At 35.9% G+C, this 22,751-nt stretch overlaps 2 protein-coding genes across 19 annotated transcripts in view; one reads left to right on the top strand and one right to left on the bottom strand.

Annotated features, from left to right (window-relative positions):
- LOC143257477 (complexin-like) overlaps positions 1-22,751 on the bottom strand; it is a 339,522-nt gene that overhangs the window by 300,102 nt on the left and 16,669 nt on the right. The window lies entirely within an intron of this gene.
- Positions 1-22,751, top strand: part of LOC143257479 (uncharacterized) — a 63,810-nt gene that overhangs the window by 25,458 nt on the left and 15,601 nt on the right. For 2 of the 8 annotated variants that reach the window (XR_013031877.1, XR_013031873.1), the window contains exon 1: positions 10,690-11,197. The exons of 2 other annotated variants lie outside the window; for them this stretch is intronic. Coding sequence is in view for 1 of the 6 variants with exons in the window: in XM_076516204.1 (XP_076372319.1) it covers positions 7,897-8,067 (171 nt within the window). In the remaining 5 variants the exon portion in view is untranslated. Of the gene's footprint in view, positions 1-5,335; positions 8,068-9,837; positions 10,052-10,689; positions 11,198-14,681; positions 15,738-22,751 lie in introns of those variants that run through there. 4 more of the 8 variants (XM_076516204.1, XR_013031878.1, XR_013031876.1 and 1 more) reach the window with 4 other exon arrangements.

Here is a 22,751-nt window from a genome sequence, read left to right on the forward strand (position 1 = left end):
AACTTATGAAAGGTTATCTTAGGGCATTAAAAGTTGTTTCCGCTATATACAATTTTTAAAAAGTGCCCATAAAAACGCAAAATGTGAAACCCTAAATTTGCATGCATCTCCTCGTGGACCCACAAACCTTCATGCCAAATTTGGTAAAGATCCATCAACAGGGGTGAAGTAGTGGTAACAAAAACACTCATAAAAACCAAAAATGAAAAACTGAAAACCCATGGACCTAATGAACCTCCACACCAATTCTGGTGAAGCTCCATCCACACACTGCGAAGTATTTACGTGGACATATAACAGACAGAATTATTATATTTATATAGATGGCGCTAGTGCATTAGATCCGCGTGTGACGTTTCATGATGTCATATCTACACACTAATAATGGAGGGAAAAGTACTCCCCGACGGGAAACGGAGGTGAAACGGGAAAATCGTCCCCTACTGTTAATCTACATGTACATAAGATAAAAATTTCGCGAAGTTGACGGTTGCAAATCGCGTAATAAAAAGTTTTACCACTATCATACAAGCAAGAGTTCTATTATAGTATGATGTGCAACAATATTCATAGGACGAATACCCTACATAAATTTAAAAAACCGCGTGTGTCACATCACGCTTCACTTAATTTCTCGAAATAGGAGAAGTCATAAAAGTCAAAATAAATTTATCTAGATAAAATAGTTAGATCACTGAAAGGTGAAAGTGGACCGTTAAACTTTATAAATGCAGTGAATATTATTGTAATAGGACAAGTAAAGATGTAATGTATGAGATCATCTAGCCTAGAGCCAAGTGCATAAACTTTATCATGAAAGTAAAAATATTGATTCAATTTTAATTTTAAATCGTTTCCGAATTAAGCTATTTTCTGTTATATCAGACGTTTTAAATGAAAAATAAACCTCTTTAATAAATGGAGACTCTAAATTAAGAAATCAACAAATATTTTCCAGTTTTGTCGTCTCTGCATTCTATTTCATACTTTCAGTACATTGACTAACAACAATATTATACTTTTTGTTGCTAAGCAAAATGGCATAAAAACTAATGTAATGAATGATCTTAATTTTGATTGGTTCACAAAATAATTTACCGACGTCACCTCGAGTGCACTTTTCTTCCTCTTTGTAGTGGCCCGACATGGCCAAACGTGTTAAGGTGTTCGACTCGTAATCCGAGGGTCGCGGGTTCGAATCCCAGTCGCACCAAACATGCTCGCCCTCCCAGCCGTGGGTGGGTTATAATGTGACGGTCAAGCCCACTATTCGTTAGAAAGCCCAAGAGTTGGCAGTGGTTGATGATGACTAGCTGCCTTCCCTCTAGTCTTACACTGCTAAAGTAGCCCTCAAGTAGCTTTGCGCGAAATTCAAAAAAAAACAAACACACAATCCTCTTTGTTGGTGAAGCGTAATTTTGCAAAATATATTTCTTTTAGTTAGCTATGAAATGTGAGGTTAGAGTGTACTATGGGGTGAGAGTGGTAGTACTTGTTCCGCCATTTTTGACGAGAAGTACTTTAGAATTGTATATTTCACCCACACGTAAACATATTCAGATACAACGGGTACACTCCATCATTTTGACATTCTGAATGCTTGAAATATGATAAAATATCAGTTTGGATTCAGACTTCGTAACATCCTATAAATGCCTTCTTTGTTAATAAAATATCAAAATTTACATGGGAGTTTTATAAGTTAGAATTTTTCTCTTAATGATTTTTAAAAACGATACTTTTAGTCGCCAAAAATATGTTTAATTGTTAATAGACTTTATGATTTCAATAGGAAATTACGGTAAGTAATGCATTCTTCAAGCTCATCTCAAAAATTCTATATGGAATTGGGATTTAAATACTGTTCTGATCGGAAAAATGTAACTAAAATCACTTTCATGATTTTAAAGCCAAATTCTTACAGTTCTAATGGGGTAGAATTTGTAAGCTTAAAGAGATTTCGTCTATTACGTTAGAGGAAGACACGGGGCTATGAACTAAACACTTGTACTTAAAAAAAAAAAAAAAAAAAAACTCAGTCATTATATGAGCCGATATGCCGCGGCAAAAAAACAATTCAAGTAGACATCACTCTTCGAATATTTTAGCCCCCACTAGTACAGTGGTAAGTTTACGGACTTGCAACGGTGAAATCAGGGGTTCGATTCTTCTCGGTTGGTTCAGCGGATAGCCCAGTGTGACTTTGCTATAAGAAAACACACACATACACCCATTACGTTAGAAATGCAACAAATTTCAAATAAACATGGTCGGTAAAAATACTCACTGGTTTTACTCGTCTTTTTAAAAGAATCGAAAGACTACAAGAATATCTACAACATCCAGAAATTTCCACAGTCAGATTATCACAACAAAATCAAGCGTTTTTCTTTTCTTACTGTATTCCCAAGGAGAGAAGGGTGGCAAGTGATTTATTCAGCCACGTCACACGTTCCTAATCACTGTTTTTACATTACACACCTCCCTATGTTGTGTCTAAAATGAGTTACTGCAAAAAATATTTACTGAGAAATAATCTAATATCAGTTTCATTAATACAGTTGAAAGTAGTCTAATGTTGAACAACTGCTCAATAGTCTGTTTCTTTGAGCCATCACAAGCGTTTGGCAGGCAACTTGGTGGCAGAAATATTTCCTTCAATTACTACCCTTGATAGACTTTATTGGCAGGTGTCTTTGAATAGTCTCTCAAAGAAATGGTTCTTAACAACAATGTTCCTACCAAATTAGCAATAACATGCTCTGTTAACTCGCAGACTAATCACGACATGACAATATTTACACATTTCTCTGGGTGAAGGGATTATAAAACAAATCACATACCTTTTTTTCTGCAAATGCAAATAAAAAACACTGTACAAACTTGTGACGGAGAGGGGACTTAATAAAGCAGACAAACAGTGTTATTTTGATACCTGTTACCATTAACTTTCATTAAATATAACATAATTATATTTCCATGAACGTAAGAGTGAAAGTAAAAAAGAATGTATAACTATAGGTTTCCCATAACCACACGCTTTTATCATACGTATATATCATGCCTTATCCACAAATCTCTATTATATACAAGTCAAAAACAAGAGCCCCCAGCGGCACAGCGATATGTCTGTGGACTTACAACACTAGAAACCAGGTTTCAATACCCGTGGTGGGCAAAGCACAGAGAGCCCGTTGTGTAGCTTAATTTATATTTACAATCAAACAGAAAGGAGTCGTTTACTCTAATACTTTAAAAAATAACAACGAAGAAGCTTGTCATTACCAGTCCTTGTCACAACCATTAACTCATAACTAATCAACACATGGTAATGACAAGAATCTTCGGTTTCTTAACGAACGTCACAGCACTTCATCAATGTTATACAGTGTTGATTTAGTCAACTTTACACAATTGATGTAATGTACAGTACTGTGTAAGTGTTAGGACAAAAACATATTTTATCATTCCTTAATTAGACGGCTAATTCTTCCATGCTATTACAAAATCTATATTTTAACACTTTGATCCATGTTGACAAGTAAATGAACCAGGGTGATAATACTTATCATTATTTATAATTCCCATATACTTGTACCATGGGCTATTCATAACAGTTCTAATTCAGTTAGCATACTGATCAAATCTAGAGTCCGAAATAACTTACATACTACACCATGCAGTATTTTAACCATCCTGAAAGAAGCTAGCATGTGATACCGGTATATAATAGAAGATATAATGTAATAAGACTTCACAAATAATCCTTGATATAAACAATGTTGAACACTATATATTACGTTTCGTTGTCATACCACAACTCAAAAACCATAGAGAACTTTCAGTAGAGCAGAGAGTTCACATACAAGTGTTAAGTGATGCTGGTTGGACTCTCCGACAAATTGCTACAGGCTTGAAATGCTCCCCAAACACTAGATCGTGAGAGCGAGACAGGTAAATTTAAAAGCAGGAAAGGAAGAGACAGAACACCTAAATTCAGTGATACTGATGTTAAGTGTCTTTGTTTATGTAGCTTACAAGACAGAATTCAACCAAGTTGAATTATTTGGTTCAAAGCGTAGATTGTATATCCGACCCAAGAAAGGTGAAAGATACTTATCTCAATACATAGCACCTACCATTAATCGTGGGGAAGACAGTATAATGATTTGGAGGTGTTTATATGCTGAAGCGAAAGGAAATATTTGCAAAATAGATGAAATAATGGACGAGCGCAAATACCATCAGATACTGATCCATCATGATGTACCCAGCGGTCTGGATATTATTGGTAAATGATTCTACTGCCAAGAAGATAATGACCCCAAACTCTCATCTAACCTATGCAGAAATTACATAGCTAAGAAAGAAGCTGCTGGAATCATTCAAATAATGCAATGGTCCCCACGATCCTCGACCTCAACCGAATTAAACAAATCTGACAAATCAAAAGTTACTTCCAAAGAAACTTTATGAGAGAGTATTGGGGGCATTTAAAGTAAAATACCAAAAAAATATTTTGATTAAATATGTCGCAACAATGCCTGAAAGACTGTGTGCATTTATAAAAGCAAAAGGGGTGACACAAAATATTAGCTGTTTGCTGAACTCAAGCACTTCCACTGTGTTTCTGTAGTACTAAATAAAAATATTAATAACATTCCGATGTTTCACCTGTGATTTATCCTCCGTTGTTCTTTGAAAGTAGCCTGAACTCTAATTTTGACTTTTTTCTAACACTGTACTGTATAATAATAGAATAAAATAAAAGTAAAAAATTAAAAAACTCTGCTCCAGTTGAAAGGATTACAGGATACAAGCAATAATGTGGGATGTAAAATGTATCCTAGGTTTTGAAGGTGACTGCAGAAGTAGGAATCACACTGCGATGGGAATACACCACCTATCAGTCTTAACCTCCATTTGTCAGTTTCACACAAAGAAATAAAACAGAGAAATTGCAATAGAATTTAAAATTAAAATAATAGAAATTAAGAGAGCGAGGTGCGAGTGCTTTAGCCCACTACGTCCCACATCTATATCATGCAGACAGTTGTGGGAAGATGACTGCTCTCAAAAGCAAACAAAAAAAATTAAACGAAAAAATGCATAAAAAATAAAAATAAAGTACTACCATTTAGGAGTAAGCAAGTTAAGTAAACGTACCTCTTGAAGGTAGCATTTCAGTTCCCATTTTAACGTTATTTTTTTTTATCTCTTCAGCATCAATATTATCTTCATATATATATATATATACATGTGCCCTATCTATCGGCCTTTCTTGCATCTTTATGTGAATGTTCATCAACTTTATTTTTGTATATCATGGTACTTAGCAATGCCTTTCACATCATAATGCTTTACCACCTATCACCTTTAAAAGGGTGAAACAAAAAAATCTGTTTTTTATTTGCATCCTTTTACCTTTTTTGATTTTATTACTCTTTTGTTAAAGTTTCAAGACTACATTGTAGAAACAGACAATAGTCACTTCTTTCAGATGAAATTCACAAAAACCTCCTGTTTTTAACTTCTCAAAAATCAAGCGCGAGCGATCCACATTCAACTCAATATTCATCTTGTGCGAAAGAGATTATTTAAATCCCAAAGAAATTGAAGTAACGTAACATCAGGTTTAGACTGTTCGCGGGATATATCCAGTGAGTAGTGAGAGTTTTTCCCTGGTGACGAACCATACTTTATTTAAGGAGTATTTAGACGTGATACTCGTCAGTGAACAGGAAGTCTTACTGTCAGTCAGTTGAATCGAATCTGAACAGCGCCAGCAACAGAGGGATTGCTAGGGTATGATTGTAGCAATAACAAGAAATACGATATGGCTACGGTATGATTGTAGCAATAACAAGAAATACGATATCGGTGAGCTACTGACGTACTAAGTCAAGAGAACTACATTCCTTTCAGACTTCAAAGTTTGAAGTGCAATAACTCTTCTACTGAAGGAGCTCAAACTGTCGAAGCCGGATGTATCTTATAGAACTCTGTCCTACAGGGCCGTGTAAATAAGAGGTAGTATATACAGTTGTGTCAGCAGTCGGCCAAACCTTGGAAGGACTTCAGCACTTTGAAAGAAAAAACTCAAATATGTTCTAGGTTGTAGAGATACTTGAAGACTGATTTGTACAAAATAAGCAGAGAGACACGACTGAACTCGAAGAAAAATGTAACTAATCTTTCTGTCAAGCACTTTACATATACCGATGTGTTATGCGAGTAACTGTCCGTATTAATTATATATAACTAAACAAACTCATCACATATACCGATGTGTTGTGTGAGTGTAACTGTCCGTATTAATTATATATAACTAAAAAAACTCATCACATATACCGATGTGTTGTGTGAGTGTAACTGTCCGTATTAATTATATATAACTAAACAAACTCATCACATATATCGATGTGTTGTGTGAGTGTAACTGTCCGTATTAATTATATATAACTAAACAAACTCATCAAATATACCGATGTGTTATGTGAGTAACTGTCCGTATTAATTATATATAACTAAACAAACTCATCACATATACCGATGTGTTATGCGAGTAACTGTCCGTATTAATTATATATAACTAAACAAACTCATCACGTATACCGATGTGTTACGCGAGTGTAACTGTCCGTATTAATTATATATAACTAAACAAACTCATCACATATACCGATGTGTTATGTGAGTGTAACTGTCCGTATTAATTACATATAACTAAAAAACTCATCACATATACCAATGTGTTGTGTGAGTGTAACTGTCCGTATTAATTATATATAACTAAACAAACTCATCACTTAATTATTTTCGACATTAACACAAAAAATAACCTAAAGCGACTTTCTGATGGATACTCTAATAAAATCGTGTTATCTATATCAAATCGATTAAAATTCTCTCTTCAGAATACTTCTGTCTTTGAACTTTTTATAATCATTCTGTCGTCACTTCAAAGCCATACCAATCCATTAAAGTTTATTTCCTGAGTGCTTAACACAAAACACATGCAAGTACATTTCTTATACTTAGTAAAGAAGAACAGAAAACTTAATTTTCATGAAAGAAAATGTTTTGAAAAGCGTTTTCATAAAATAATTAATTGGTAACTACTGAACATTGTTTATTAAATAAATATCTAGAGAAAAAATGGCATGTGCAAATGCGTATTTTTTTTTTCGTTTCACTTAACCAGTTTTAGAAAATCGTTTAGAATGTAAATATAATCTTTTCGCGAACCAAATTACCGTTACATTTGTTGGGTGTAAGCTCCGAAACGCTTAGCATGAAACAAATTCATCTTCCCAGTTTAACGTAGAGTCATTTTCTTAAACGATGACGCATAAGGAAAATACATCCGGGTCACGATCTCTGAGCTAATCATATTTAGTGTTTACGTGATGGTATTAAACGTCCTTCCTGGTAAATAGCATTCTTTATTATCGCACAAAATAAGTACTTTAGTTTCTATCTTGATGAAACAAATGTCGCGTTCATTAGATATAATATGTATTATCTTCAATTTCAATAGGATGAGTGTAAAATACTTCAAACAATTCCAGAGTTTACTAAACAGCAACAACGAAAAATTAAACAACGTATCGAAGACGTAAACTGAGAGATCCCGGATCTAAATGACAGGAATAAACACGTTTACAAAGTCAACAGAAATATGTATAAAAATAAAGTTAAAATTAATTGTACTTCTATACGAGTTTACAAAAAATGTGTTGAGTTCGTGAGAGGAGTTTCTAAGGGAATAGCATACAGTTATTATTTCACAACACCCTGACATAAAGCGTTCCTTTGTTTCTAGGTGTTTCATATTTTGACCAAAACATGTAAATACTAGGTAATCTGGCATTAGTGTTTCAAAATCCTGTCAAAATGTTGTTAGAGAACGTTCCATGCTCTACAACTCGAGGGGCTGTTTCGTATACCGAAGTAGGTGTTCAGAGCTATATGGCTGTTTGTGTGTCGAATAACTACAGAGATATAAAGTCGTCCTTTCAGGAAATAAGCTGTTGGAATAGTTGTGATCCAGGAATCAACTTCACGGTCAGGTTTCATTTGTAATTTCTGTCATATCATGCAAATCACATTGGTATAATACTTGTACCACTTTACTCAAAAAGGTGTATTCTAATCACTGAGTATATATCAACTGTACCACTTTATCCAGAAAGGTGTAGTCTGATCACTGACTATATATTAATTTACCACTTTATCCAGAAAGGTGTAGTCTGATCACTGACTATATATTAATTAACCACTTTACCCAGAAAGGTGTAGTCTTATCACTGATTATGTCAACTATACCACTTTACCCAGAAAGGTGTAGTCTGAACACTGACTATATATCAACTGTACCACTTTACCCAGAATGGTGTAGTTTGAACACTGACTATATATCAACTGTACCACTTTACCCAGAATGGTGTAGTTTGAACACTGACTATATATCAACTGTACCATGTTTACTCAGAATCAAGAAACATGGAATACTTCACTATCCTACACTTAAGTTTCCTTGCATATACACTTTCCCAGTGTCCAAAAGCTCTACTTACATGAGCATGAACACACTGTACAGTAAGTAGTAAACGTTACTCTATGAATGATTTCCTCTACAGGACAAACAAATTTCCAGTCGTTATAAGCCACCGATGACGTCAGTAAAACTGCTGCTGATAAATATTTTGATAATTACTTGGGGACATTATTTTATGCAACTTGTAAAATATTAATATACTGAGGCCTTATATGGCCTAGTGACTAAGATATTCAACTTATAATCTGTGGGTCACGGGTTCGAATCCCCGTCGTTCAACGTGCTCGCCCTTTCTGTAGTAGGTATGTTATAATGTGTTACTAGTTACCACTATTCGTAAAGTAGCCCATGAGTTTGTGGTGGGTGGTGTGGACTCTAAGTCTATCACTACTACACTGGGAACGACTGTCTGGAGATGAGATGGGTGCCAGTAGGTAAATCAACGAAGATGCATTAGCACCTAGGGTGCCCCGAGGCCGCTTACGACAAATGTTAATAATTTTCGCAACACTGAAAATATTATGGTGATAATATGTGACGTCATAACATGTGCGATTTGCTGATGACGTAGTACTGCGCAGTGCCTTTTCACCGTACTTAGGTCGACGCCATCACACATATTTTACCAAGACAATCGTTGTTGAAATTAAACTCCCAGCGATTCTTGTAACGTATGGCTTTCGATAACGTTTTGACAATGAAATGAAAACTTTAATTTCATTTTGATAACACCCAAAAAATATCAGCCTTAAATAGACATAAAAACGGGCGTGTCTGATTCTTAATAATAGTAATTCTGTTCTAGAAGAATTATTTAGACGAATAACAGATAAAACATGGAATGTTAGCTGATCTGAAACCCCATCGGTGAAGTGACGTTAAAATGACTTCAAGGTCTTCATACTTGCCTTTATGAGTACAACTTGTCCAACCACGTGCGAAGCCTTACAGTTCTTAAAAAATAATTTCACAACATTTAGCAGTGATGACCTCAATAATTTTATAAAGCTTCAAATAAATTTTAATTATGGTGTTCGTACGCTAATGCAACGTTATACAACTACGGTTACAAAAGAAAGTTAATACAAGTCTCACAGAAGACAAACAAATGCGTTAATTATTCTAAACACGCACACAAACATACGTTCACGAAAGAGTGCAGTAAAACTACGTCATATATGTTGCTACGTATTACCTACATATTGAATTCCGTGATGTATTGTTTAACATATAAATGAAATATTTGTTAATATTGGGAAGAGGGGGGGAGGCGATAGATTCGGAGATGACAGTTAATGTGAGTAATGGAAATTTACAAAATATGTACAGCGGGTCACGTGCCAAGTGCTTGGCGTAACAAGAACCGCCTGCTTTCGTTACGTGTATCTAATGAAAATTAATAATGATGGGCCCCTCAAATAGAATTAGTTTTCAATCATCCACATCAGAAACCAACAATAAAATCTCGTTCTCGGTATCACCTTCTTTATTGTGGGTATAACTTGTTATTTCTATTTGCTTTACAGAAGAAAAATAAAGACGAAACTTAAGGAGCGACAAGCAGTTTGTTTGTTTGCTTTTGAAATTCATGCAGCTGCACGAGGACTATCTGCGCTAGTCGTCCCTAATTTGGCAGTGTAAGACAAGGAATGCAGCTAGTCATCACCACCCACCGCCAACTCTTGGGCTACCAACGAATAGTGGGACTGACCGTCACATTATAACGCCCCCACGGCTGAAAGGGCGAGTATGTTTGATGTGACGAGGATTCGAACCCGCGACCCTCGGATTAAGAGTTGAATGTCTTAACCACCGTGCCATGCCAAGCCCGCAAGCAATTGTCATCACTATATTAAACACACACATACATATATAAAGTTGGATTATAGTGTGTGTGTGTGTGTGTGTGTGTATATTATAATCAAACTTTAAAGCCACAACAAAACTCATTAAAATTAAACAAAATACGCTGCATTTAAAAAAAAAAGATCCTGAGGTACAAGTTACAACATGGAATTATAAAATATATCCTATGTTTTGAAAGTGACTGCGGAAGTACGCCCCACACTGCGGTGGGAATACTCGGTCTATCAGTTTTAACCTCCAATTCGCTCGTCTCTCTCTCTCTCTCTCTCTCTGGTGTTTGGGTATATATATTTGTATACCCAGGAGGGTCAGGTACACTAGACCTCTTCCTCCTTCCATGACTTTGTTGGAGTGGCCTGATTAATTAGTCAAAGTCCATTAACTTTGTTAACCATGTGAATATTAATGTATTGAAGGCCATTTACACTTTTTTTCCAGAAACGATGATTAAGCCCGACTATAGCAAGTGCCGAAGGTGTACAGTAAAGATGGCATCTTAACATGCTTTTTTATATATATATATAAAAGTAACCCTCTAACGGTTTTCCTATAGCATCAGACATCTTCGAGAAACAACCATATCGTCATTTTACCCACTCCTGTTGTGGATATTTTCGTGCACCAGTCCATACTTTGGGTCTACAGCTTCGAAGAGGTAGTTTATGCACAGCTAAGGCACAAAAGAGCATTGGAACAATCTTAAAGAACTATGGAAGAATATGAACAAACTAGATTGCTGTAAGTGCAGTTTCTTCTTCCATCTTATTCATGGTTAGAATCTTGCAAACTTTAAATTATTGTTAATTATCTTGTTACAGACATCAGAACATACGCCCAGACTCATTGAAATGGCAGTGTAAGCATCTTTTTCTTAACCATAGGTCTTTACTTTGGAAATGAGGACGATAATACAGTTTAGCCTGGGTGTGGTTTCCAAGTCAGTTATTGTTTTAAACGCTCTGCTGTAGGAATTCATTTTTATTTTATTTTCACTTTGATGAACACTGAGGGTTCTCTTCTTCGACATGTGTTCTTTGGATCTGAGTCCTTTAGCATTTTACTACACGAGTATTTCTTTTTTAGTAAGAATAGCCACATACCCATCCAGTCAGCAATCAAAATTTGGAGGCGTTTTTACAAGCCAAGTCAGAGTGGTTTGGTTGAACGTATTAGACAAATACTTTTAAAACAATCTCGACAATCACAAGAAAACGGTAACAAATTTATACGTGTTTCGTAAAGCTGTTATATGAAATTCATCCAAACCTTACCTATCGGTATTACCTAGAAATCATCAAAGCCCCCAGTTTAACAGTGTTACGTGAATATCGCTTAAATCAAATAGAACGATTTTATGTAAAAAATGCTAAAGTCCCAGTTTATCGGGGTCATGTGGATATCACTGAAGTCCTATTCTAGGGCGTTATGTGAAAATCATTAAAACCTTAGTCTAGCAGTGTTATGCGAAAATCACCGAAGCCCTAGTATAGGGACGTTATGTGAAGATTACTGAAGCCCTAGTCCAGGGACATTATGTGAAAAATCACTGACGCCCTAGTGTAGGGACGTTATATAAAAATCGATAAAGCTCTTAGTACATCCACGTTAGGGAAAAATCACTGAAGCCTCAAGACAGCTGTTATGCAAAAATCACTAAAACCCTAGACTAATGGTGCAAGGTGAAAATCACTGAAGCCTCACTCTGCATAAATGAGTTTCCTGTGTACAAATACGCGTATTTTACTCGTAATACAAACTTGCCCTTGGATCAGATCAACAGCAGGTAACTTTTAAAGGAATTACAATTATTAATATCTTATTTGTGTGGTTACAGCAATAAGCGGCGTATCGCTAGAAATACTAAGTCCATACATGTATATAATTAAAACATTAAACCAGGTATCGTTAGAAACATAATGCCTACATGTATGTATGATTATAGTATTAAACGAAGTGTGTGTTTTATAACAGACTCATTGGCCTATTTGCTGTGTCCACCGAGGTGAATCGAGCTCCTTATTTTAGTGTTGTATATCTGAAGACTTACCACTGTCCCAACAGGACACATTAAACTAGGTATTGTTTGTTTTTGAAATTCGCGCAAAGATACATGATGGCCATCTGCGCTAACAGTCTTCGCTTTAGCAATATAAGACTAGAGAGAAAGCAGCTAGTCATCACCGCCCACCGCCAATTCTTGAGTTACTCTTTAACCACCGAATAGTGGGGTTGACCGTATCATTATAACGCCCCCACGGCTGAAAGTGCGAGCATGTTTGTTGGAACGGGGATTCAAACCCGCTACCCTCATATTACGATTCGAGTACCTTAACCATCTGACCATGCTGGGCCTAAACTAGGTATCGTTAGAAACATTTTCCACACGTGTTGTTCCAGCAGTAAAGGAGGCACAACTACAAATATAACGTCTACACGTTTATGTTTGTCATAAATGTCGAATTTCGAACATATTGTCCAATTCGATTCCCCCTTCCCCAGTGGTATAGCAGTATTTCTGCGGACTTAAAACGCTAGAAATTGACTTAACTACAAACAAACAAAGCCAATTCGGTTGTAACAGTCCTGATTTCAAATTGTCATGTAGCAGGATGAACAGAAATAACCTTAGAACCTTGCCTTATTAGCTAACCCTAAATGTTAGGCTTAACAACACATAACATAGTAATTCCGGTATTTATTTTATATACAGAGAGAGACAGCACATAACACATATATGATTTATAATTTTATACATTGCAATAAAATGAATATCTCGCATATTATTTTATACAGCGCCAAAAGTTTAATTTAAGTTCACGTTATGCTTCAAAAATTAAGACACGGTAATACACTGCCAGATTGTCTTGTACTTTTCGTGCGAGAGCCGTGAGAAAGAGAGGGAAGGCTAAGTAAGTGAAGCGTTACTTATGTTTTGTGTCATTCATCCAGCCCTGAGAGCAGTGCTATGATTCTCAATCATGATCGATCGAAACTTTCTATAGATACACGGGCAGGTAAAGTGAAACCAGGTTGTTTCACGGAAGAAAATTTAGCACTGAATATCAGATACCTTGTCTCTGTAATAAAAAATAGTTACGTAACAAAAGAAATGGTTAAACAAAACAATTCATGGAAAGGTGGAATGTAGGGTTGTCTACTCTAAATTTATTTTGAAAAAATGCTATAAGTTCAGTTCATTACAATTATTTTAATGCACCTTTCTAATAATCCGTTGTCCAAACTTCATAGGAATATTTAAACATCTTGATTAGGCTTACGTTATTAAACTTCTTTGCATTAGCAAATATGTATTCACATTGTAAAACGTATTATTTTCATATATGAATCAAGTCACGTGTACTTGGTATTTATTTCCCAGCATACCAAAGTTTTTGCAAAAACAAATAATAATATATTTTAATTTTTTTGTAACTTAAAATAATTTTACCAAAAACACTGTGTTGAGAAATCTAAACTCGTACAGTATTTATATGTCTTAGATACACAATTACCGGAAAAAGACTAGCAGGTGTTGGAAACATCGTTTTCGAATGTATATTGGTAACAGTCTTACGATAAACTTACAAAGCAGTGACATCTATGTACCAACCCACATCCAATAAGGCACAAAACAGCATTGGAAGTGATTATATATGTTTCTTGTTTGTACACATAAGCAGTTATTATTTAGCAAGTCAGGTCAAAGATCACAAAGGTTTTTTTTATTTCTTTTTTATGGTGTTTTATGTCACAAAGTAGCTAGGCTATCTGCGTCAAGCATCTGGTAAAAAGGTAAAATTAAAGTAAATTTAGTAAATTCATAAAAGGAAATGTAAAACAAAGTTTAAAAACATAAATAGCATAAAACAAATGTTTACATCTAGTCTACAACGTTAAGAGAAAAACTACAGTAATACAAGTTGTAAAGGACTTTCTGTAGCATAATTGTAATTATCATAACTCGCCAGGATGACTAACAGGTAAGTTCAAAAACCACCATCAGTCACCTGAAGTTGACTTTTCCAATCCTGGTTCTGAGTTATTTGACGTTACGCCCATTTTCTAATTTCAAATCGAAATAGATGGACTTTGATTCTCAAAAGAGAATCACATAAAAAAGGTCTAACATATAAATTAAAAAACTAAAAACATTACCAAGGTGGACAATGTCACCATCACTAATAACACTGTTTAAGGTTATGGACAAACCTTGGGACTGAACATGTTGAAAACGGTGGCGTCGTTGAGAGTCGTAACGACGGCAAGACAGTAAAATGTGGTTTATTGTGACCTGAGTGTTACACAGACAACACATTGGTGCATCAATCCCAGATAAAAGCAAACGATGGGTTAAAAAACTGTGACCAATGCGTAGTCTAGTTGGAACAGCGGAACAGCTTCCTCTTTCCAATCCTTACGAAAGCAAGACGGCCAAAGTCCAATATAAGTTTGTATTTGGAAAAGCTTGTTTTCACTTTGCTCACTCCAAATCGACTGCCAACTGACACGGAACCGAGCCTTGAATACAGGAGCAGAGTCCATGTATGGAACACGTACAGCGGTGATAGTGCCAGAGCAGATAGATTTAGCTGCGGTGTCAGCGAGCTCGTTCCCGCGAAAACCAACGTGGCCCGGTATCCAGAAAAACTGGATAGAAGTAGATGTTAAAGAGAAATGGGCCAGTCGGTTTTGAATATCGACGAGAACAGGGTGAGAACTAACGTGAAGCGATTCCAGGGCCAGAAGAGAACTAAGTAAGTCAGTATAAATCGTGCAATTAGAGTACTGCTCAGCTTCTATGTGATCCAGGGCAAGAAAAAATGGCATACAGTTCAACATTGAACACAGAAACTGTAGAGGGGATTCTGTGCGCAATTACTGACCCATAGCAAACCATAGCAGAGCCCACTGAATTACCTGATTTGGAACTATCTGTATAAATAGGAATGGAAGGATGGTTCGAAAGATGTTCAGCGAATAGCAGACAGTATTTCTAATCAAGAGAATCTACTTTTCTCAGATGACTTAAAGATAGGTCACAATCGGGTGGGGACTGTAAGAAGCCATGGTGAGATGGGCTGACCATTGGATACAGCAATGTTATCCAAGGACCGCCCAATTCACCCAACTTCGCCTGGATACAAAGGCCAAAAGGAAAACTGGTAGATCGTCTGTTCTGAAAAAGTATTGCCCACCGAGGAAGGAAAACACAACACCAGGCGAGCATGTTTGGTGCAACGGGGATTTGAACCCGCGACCCTCAGATTACGAGTCGAACGCCTTAACCACCTGGCCATCTCGGGCCAAATTAGTAAGTAAACTCTAAACGAAACTGTACTCATCTAATGTCGTTAATAAACTATCATTATTATGGTAAAAATACGCTACAACAGCAATATATTAATATCATTTTTGTGGATAAAAACTTACGAAAACAAAAATTGTAGAATCTGACGCAAATGATGCCAATCATTTCGTTAAGACACTCCTATACTTTAACGTAAGCGTGATTACGTCAGGTCTTCAATCATATAACGTTCAATTTTAATACTCGTTGCAATGTAGGAAAACGCGGATATGGTATTATAGAACAGATCATTTTATTCGAAATTAAATATTAAACAACCGACGTAAGTTTACGATTACGACTGATCATTTTTATTAAACAGAATATGATCAAAATAACCTGTTTTTAGTTACTAATAGCGCTTTCATTTTAATAGTACATTTCTAGCAACTCCCCAAACCAGCGATATTCTGGAATTAGAGTAAGAAATCCGATAACCAGAACACTTTCGGAAAGTACTCTATTTTGAGATTAATTTAAAAGGCTTTGTGCGGATATATATATATATATATATAGAGAGAGAGAGAGAGAGAGAGAGAGAGAGGGGTAATTTGTTTGTTTAGAATTTCGTGCACAGCTACAAGAGGGCTATCTGCGCTAGCCTTCCCTATTTTAAAAGTGTAGGACTAGAGGGAAAGCAGCTAGTCATCACCACCAAACGCCGACTCTTGGGTTACTCTGTTACCAACGATTAGTGGGATTGGCCGTCACTTTATAATGCTCCCGTAGCTGAAAGAGCGAGCATGTTTGGTGCGACGGGGATTCGAACCTACGACCCACAGAGAGAGAGAGAGAGAGAGAACGAGAGAAAAAAAACAGGTGTTGAAGATATGGAAGTTATCGTATATAATGTCTGAAAAAAATATTGTTTGCAAAAACACTTCTACTAATATTTTATTTCTTACATTTCTAAAGTTCCTATTAAAATATATGAAAACTGTCTAGTTATCTTGACAATAACAATACTGTAAATACAGATACAACTGCAATTACTTTTATTTCAATTAATTTTAAGATAGTTTTGCGTTATACTGCGTTATGACACAGTAAGTGTCATACGATATAAATTATATACCTAATATTTTGCCAAAAATAATTATTTGAGTTATTAAGGTGTGTGTTTGTGTGTTTTCTTATAGCAAAGTCACATCAGGCTATCTGCTGAGCGCACCGAAGGAAATCGAACCCCTCATTTTAGCGTTGTAAATCCGTAAACTTACCACTGTACTGGCGAGGGGCTGAGTTATTAGTGTATTTAATTAAAGTTATAAAGTCTCAATAGATGAATGGTCGAGTCAACACCTACAAAAGAAATACTAACTTTTTTTTTAATTTCACTGGAATGAGGTGGACCCTGGTTACGTGACCACCATCAACTAACACGATCATGCTACATGAAGCATGTTCCAATTACCCACTACTTGATTAGCTAGTTTAAAATAAAAAGACCAGAAGGCTACCCTCTCCATGTTTCGGAAACTAAATTGTCGCAACTAATAAGTTTTTCTATGAGCAAGAACCCACGGTAATGAAAATAACAAAGAAGTGGTGTTTGGTTTGTTTTTTTGAATTTCGTGCAAAGCTACATGAGAGCTATCTGCGCTAGCTGTCCCTAATTTAGCAGTATAAGACTAGAGGGAAAGCAGCTAGTCATCACCACCTACCGACAACTCTTGGGTTACTCTTTTACCAACGAACAGTAGGATTGACTGTTATATTATAACGCCCCCACGGCTGAAAGAGCGAGCATGTTTGGTGTGATGGGGATTCGACGTTTTGTTTCTCATACCACTTGTAACGACTTATAAAAGTAAGTGTGCCCTGGATAACGTCTACATGTGTGATAAATAGCGATGCTTGTCAATAACACACCGTGTTTCCAAACAACGCGAATGTAGCCAGTAATTTCGAATTACAAAGTTATTGCAAAGTATTGTGAATCAATAAAAAAAAAAAAAAACATAAAACCAAAGAAATGAGATTTCCGGTGAAAGAATAAATTAATCGCATTTCTCCATAGTAAGGTTGTATGACGAAATTATTGGTTTTTGTTACATCTGTCTCTTTTCTTTCATCATGGATTCGAATTTAAATTTTAATGAATGTCTTTAAAGTTTAACGCAACATGCCCACGAAAATAAGACATTCATCTGGATTTGAAAATCGTTACTGAGATCAGTCGTTAACACAATAGTACATCTGTAAGTTGTAACCTAAACCGACCTTTTAGTTGTATTGCCGAATCTTGAATCCGAGGATTTACGGTTCGAGTCCCATTACTGTAAGATCGCGGTCCGTAAACGAAGGCCGTACTGCATTATACGAGCGATGGTAATCACTATATGATTAGCGTAGCTCGGAAGTTGGCGGTGGGTACTATTGATTAACTGCCTTCCCTTTGGTCTCTCAGTTTAAAATTAGGGGCGGCTAGTGCTAATAACCTTTATGCATCTTTCGTGAATATCAAAAACAAACATAATTCTAGCATAATATCTAAAAATATATTGTCACCAATGTTAAACTCAGTTTTGTATTACTTACTTAAGTGCAACATCAGAAAAAGTTTAAAATACACACACACCTTTGTATATGATTGTTGGCATTATATAATACATACACCTTTGTTGGCATTTTATAACACATACACCTCTATATTTGGTTACTGGCATTTTATAAAACATGCAATAAGCAACCAATTAAAAATAACTTCGTGTCTATACATGAATACCTCCACCTCCAGCCAGAAGCTCAGCGATACGTCTGAAGGCTTATAACACTAAAAAATTGATTGCTAAAACTGTTATGAACGTACAAGTTACAGACGAGCCAGGAACATATCGTTACGTACAACGTATAACACGTACTTTTTTGTAACGACGAAAAGTTCGATATTGTCACATCGTTACGAAATGTTTCGTTACAAACTTTTTCTTTTTGTTTTTTTGTGATTGGTAAATTTTATCAGTATATTCACTTCTACCTAATTCAACCACCAGAGGACACCACATTGCCCCTCTCTCGCAGGGCGCGTGTATTTTTCAGCAAAGTAAAGAAGTTACAATAAATGTTTTTGGAGACCTAAATCGTTTTCAATGTAATTTTTGTTTTATGGTCATAAACGCATTCTAATACAGGCTTAAACACTCTCTCACCCCTTCCCCATAGCGTTGCGCAATTCTTGAATGGCCTCCAAATGATTGTGCAGTTTAAGATTTATATCATTTTTATTAAACTACCTGTCACAAAATCAGCATTCGTAACAAAAACATACACATCACAAGTTGTCCTAGTAACAATACGGCGGTAACGAAATGCCCAGTAACTAAATGTTCGTATCTCATTAGACACACAACTTGCCACACTGTAACTAATATTTTACAAAAAATCCTTACCTGAGTAGTTATTTTGAATCATCGCAGATTAAACTGTAATTTCGTGGAAAAAATAATTTCTTTACAATCTAAGAATCTACATCTACATATATAATAGTACTGTCTGTTGTACGTGCATATAACTACTTCACTGGGCGTGGATGGATTTCCAACAAAATTGATATATCATAACACGCTCTCCACAATCCATCAGGACACTAAAAAAGACCGACAACACCTAGACACACACACTGACCTGAAGACGAAAGGTGGAAGACCTTCGAAACGTCGTCCTCTACACTTGTGTCTCTACAACAGGCAGTTGCTGTCCATTCTACAAAGTTTCATTAAAACTGATATGGATGTTTATTATTAAATCCATAAGGGGGTATGTAGACATTTTCAGTTTTTCATTTTGCGGTTTGCATGAAAGTTTTCGCGTTTTTAACTACTACTTTAACCCCTCTTGAAGTTTTGTTAGGTCCACGCGGAGATTGGTGCAAACTTGCGGTTTCACATTTTGTGTTCTGTAGCTTTTATGGGCTTCTTTACGTTTTACACAATTACACATAAAGAAAACAATTTTTATGTCCTAAGATAACCTTTCATTAATCATGAATTTACATAACTTCCATCCAGGGGACGAGCAATCGAACTAGTTGTAAAATAATATGACAATTTTATAGTAACTGTAGAGAAAAAAAAAAAAGTCGAACTCAAAATTATACAAATAATTTGTCCAAAACGTGGGTTCTCGTCAGTATTAGAAAATAAATTCAGAATTTCACATGTTTTGTTTTTTTCCTGAAATAATGTTTTATATGTTGTGAAACATAAACGTGGTTTTGAAATGTAAGTCCAGAGACTGCCATGTTGTCCAGAAGCCTATTGACAACAACAGTGGAAAGCGAATAAAGCGCTCCCACATTTATTAAAACGTTACTTCCACTTTTCGTCATGGCCACCACCAACCAATGTTTCAGTGGCAACTTTAAGAACTTATACCGTTAGTAGCAGAATTTCGATATCTGTGATTGGCAAAGTGCAGATAGCCCATTGTGTAACTTTGCACTTAACAACAGATAAACAGTAAGACATGAGATGAATATTGTCAAGGATTTAAAAAATGGAAAAATAGTTATTAGCTGACTTTAACGTTTAAATTAAATATTGCTTGTTTCAGTCTGCCATGCATAGCTACAGAAAGGCTAGCTAGCAGTGTCCTGCCATACACACCTACAAGGGCGAGCTAGCAGTGTCCTGCCATACACACCTACAAGGGCGAGCTAGCAGTGTCCTGCCATACACACCTACAAGGGCTAGCTAGCAGTGTCCTGCCATACACACCTACAAGAGCTAGCTAGCAGTGTCCTGCCATACACACCTACAAGAGCTAGCTAGCAGTGTCCTGCCATACACACATACAAGGGCTAGCTAGCAGTGTCCTGCCATACACACATACAAGGGCTAGCTAGCAGTGACTTGCCATACACACCTACAAGGGCTAGCTAGCAGTTTCCTGCCATACACACATACAAGGGCTAACTAGCAGTGTCCTTAATATTGAACAGACACACTAGATGAAACCAACAACATCCAGTGCCAACTATTCATCATTGTTTCTCCTACCGAATAGTGGAATTTGGCCTCACTCTTACAGTGCACTGCTCATCGCCAAAGTTCGAAGAGCAAGCACACTTGTAATGGATCGCAAACCAACGATTCTGACATTCACAGTCTGAACAGTTATTAGACAACGGCCTGCCTTAATCAAAGTAAATAATGCTAAATTCAACACTTATGCATATGAAAATAAATCGTAGGGCTTAATGTTTCAAAAGCAAATGAGTTGACCTTAAGTTCTTTACATTTTCAATAAATACCACACTCGAGCTAACTGGTGACCGACCTTACACAAGTTAGCCATTGATGCATTATTTTTATCAACATGATAATGCTTCGGTAATTACGATTAATCCATGAATGGCCCAGCTAAACTTATATTTACACACAGACTCATTTGTGTGTTAAGAACTAACATGCCGATGTTTTGTACCTATTACTAGAGTCAATATCTTGGTAATCTCGTAGGTTGAGACCAAACTTGTCACATTATTTAATACCCACTATCAGCGTTAATATTTTGATTAATTTATATGTTAAAGCCCAACATTTCCTGAAAAGCAATATTTAACATCCAATATAAGCGTTAACATCTAGGTAAATTTATAGGTTATGGCCTAATTCATTAGACAACTGAATTCGTATCTTATAGCAGCGTTAGTATCCAGGTTAATCGAAATAAAAACTTGGTACGTAGCTAGGGCAAAATATATTTGTTACTTGCGCTAAGTTATCATATATTTAAGACACTTACTCATTTTATTATGTAGGTACGTATGTGCATGTACACGTTTATTTTGTATATTACTTTTATATATACGCCTGGCATGTCCAGATGGGTCTAGGCGTTCGACTCGTAATCTGAGGGTCGGGTATATTTGCGCGAAATTCAAAACAAACAAAGACAAATTAGTAAATTCGATATAGTATAAAAGTATCGCACAAAAACTGGACTACTTTAAGTTTGTATATATATATTTTTAACAAAGTTTACCAGTAATTAAGATAAAATAAAAATTCCTCTTTAGGTATAGATATTTTGATCGGTAGTTCCTTTTCGTTATGAACTATTTTAATAAGTGATTTAAACAAAAGGAAACAGCAAGGAATTGATGGAATTAAAACATAGAAACAACAAGGGATTTCTGAAATTTAATAGTAAGGAGTTTAAAGATTTCAAACCACGAGAAACAGCAGGAAATTTATAGATAAAGACTTACGTTGATATACTATTATATTTTGATTAATAGTCATTAGTTAAACCTAATTCAGTAACCTCGTTCTATCAGCTGGACTGGACTCCACGTAATTACTAAACGCTTAATTTTATGAATTGATGTTATTATAAACTAAGTAATTAGATGCCTCGTTCTAAACTTTTGTTGTTGTTGTTGTTCTAAGCATGCAATCTGTTTTATTGTTAACTTACTATCAGGACTGGGCGTTTCACTTAAACTTTTCAGTTAATGAACGTTATCTGATAGTGAAACATATTTACCTTTAGATAAGTGTTTACCAATATATCAAAGTTTGTTTTTTGAATTTTGCGCAAAGCTACACAAGGGCTATCTGCGCTAACCATCCCTAATTTTGCAGTGTAAGACTAGAGAGAAGGCAGCTAGTCATTACCGCCCACCGCCAACTCTGGGGCTACTCTTTTACCAACGAATAGTGGGATTGACCGTCACATTATAACGCACCCACGGCTGAAAGGGCGAGCAGGTTTTGTGCTACATGGATTCGAACCCGCGACGCTCAGATTACGAGTCGAAAAATCCGCTGTGAATGGTTTTCTTAATTTTAAAGTTGAAACATCTCTGTTGAATTATAATATAATAATTCTTATCACAGCAACCCTAAAACACGAAAATTCAGATTTAATTTTTAACTTATACACTTCATATTTGGGGATTTTTCAAATTCAGAAATAACAAGCAAGCTTATTAAGCCAAGCCAGTGGAAACCTACAGTCTCTCTTAGCTCA

The sequence above is a fragment of the Tachypleus tridentatus genome, chromosome 7 (genome assembly GCF_004210375.1).
Source record: "Tachypleus tridentatus isolate NWPU-2018 chromosome 7, ASM421037v1, whole genome shotgun sequence".
NCBI lineage: Eukaryota > Metazoa > Arthropoda > Merostomata > Xiphosura > Limulidae > Tachypleus > Tachypleus tridentatus.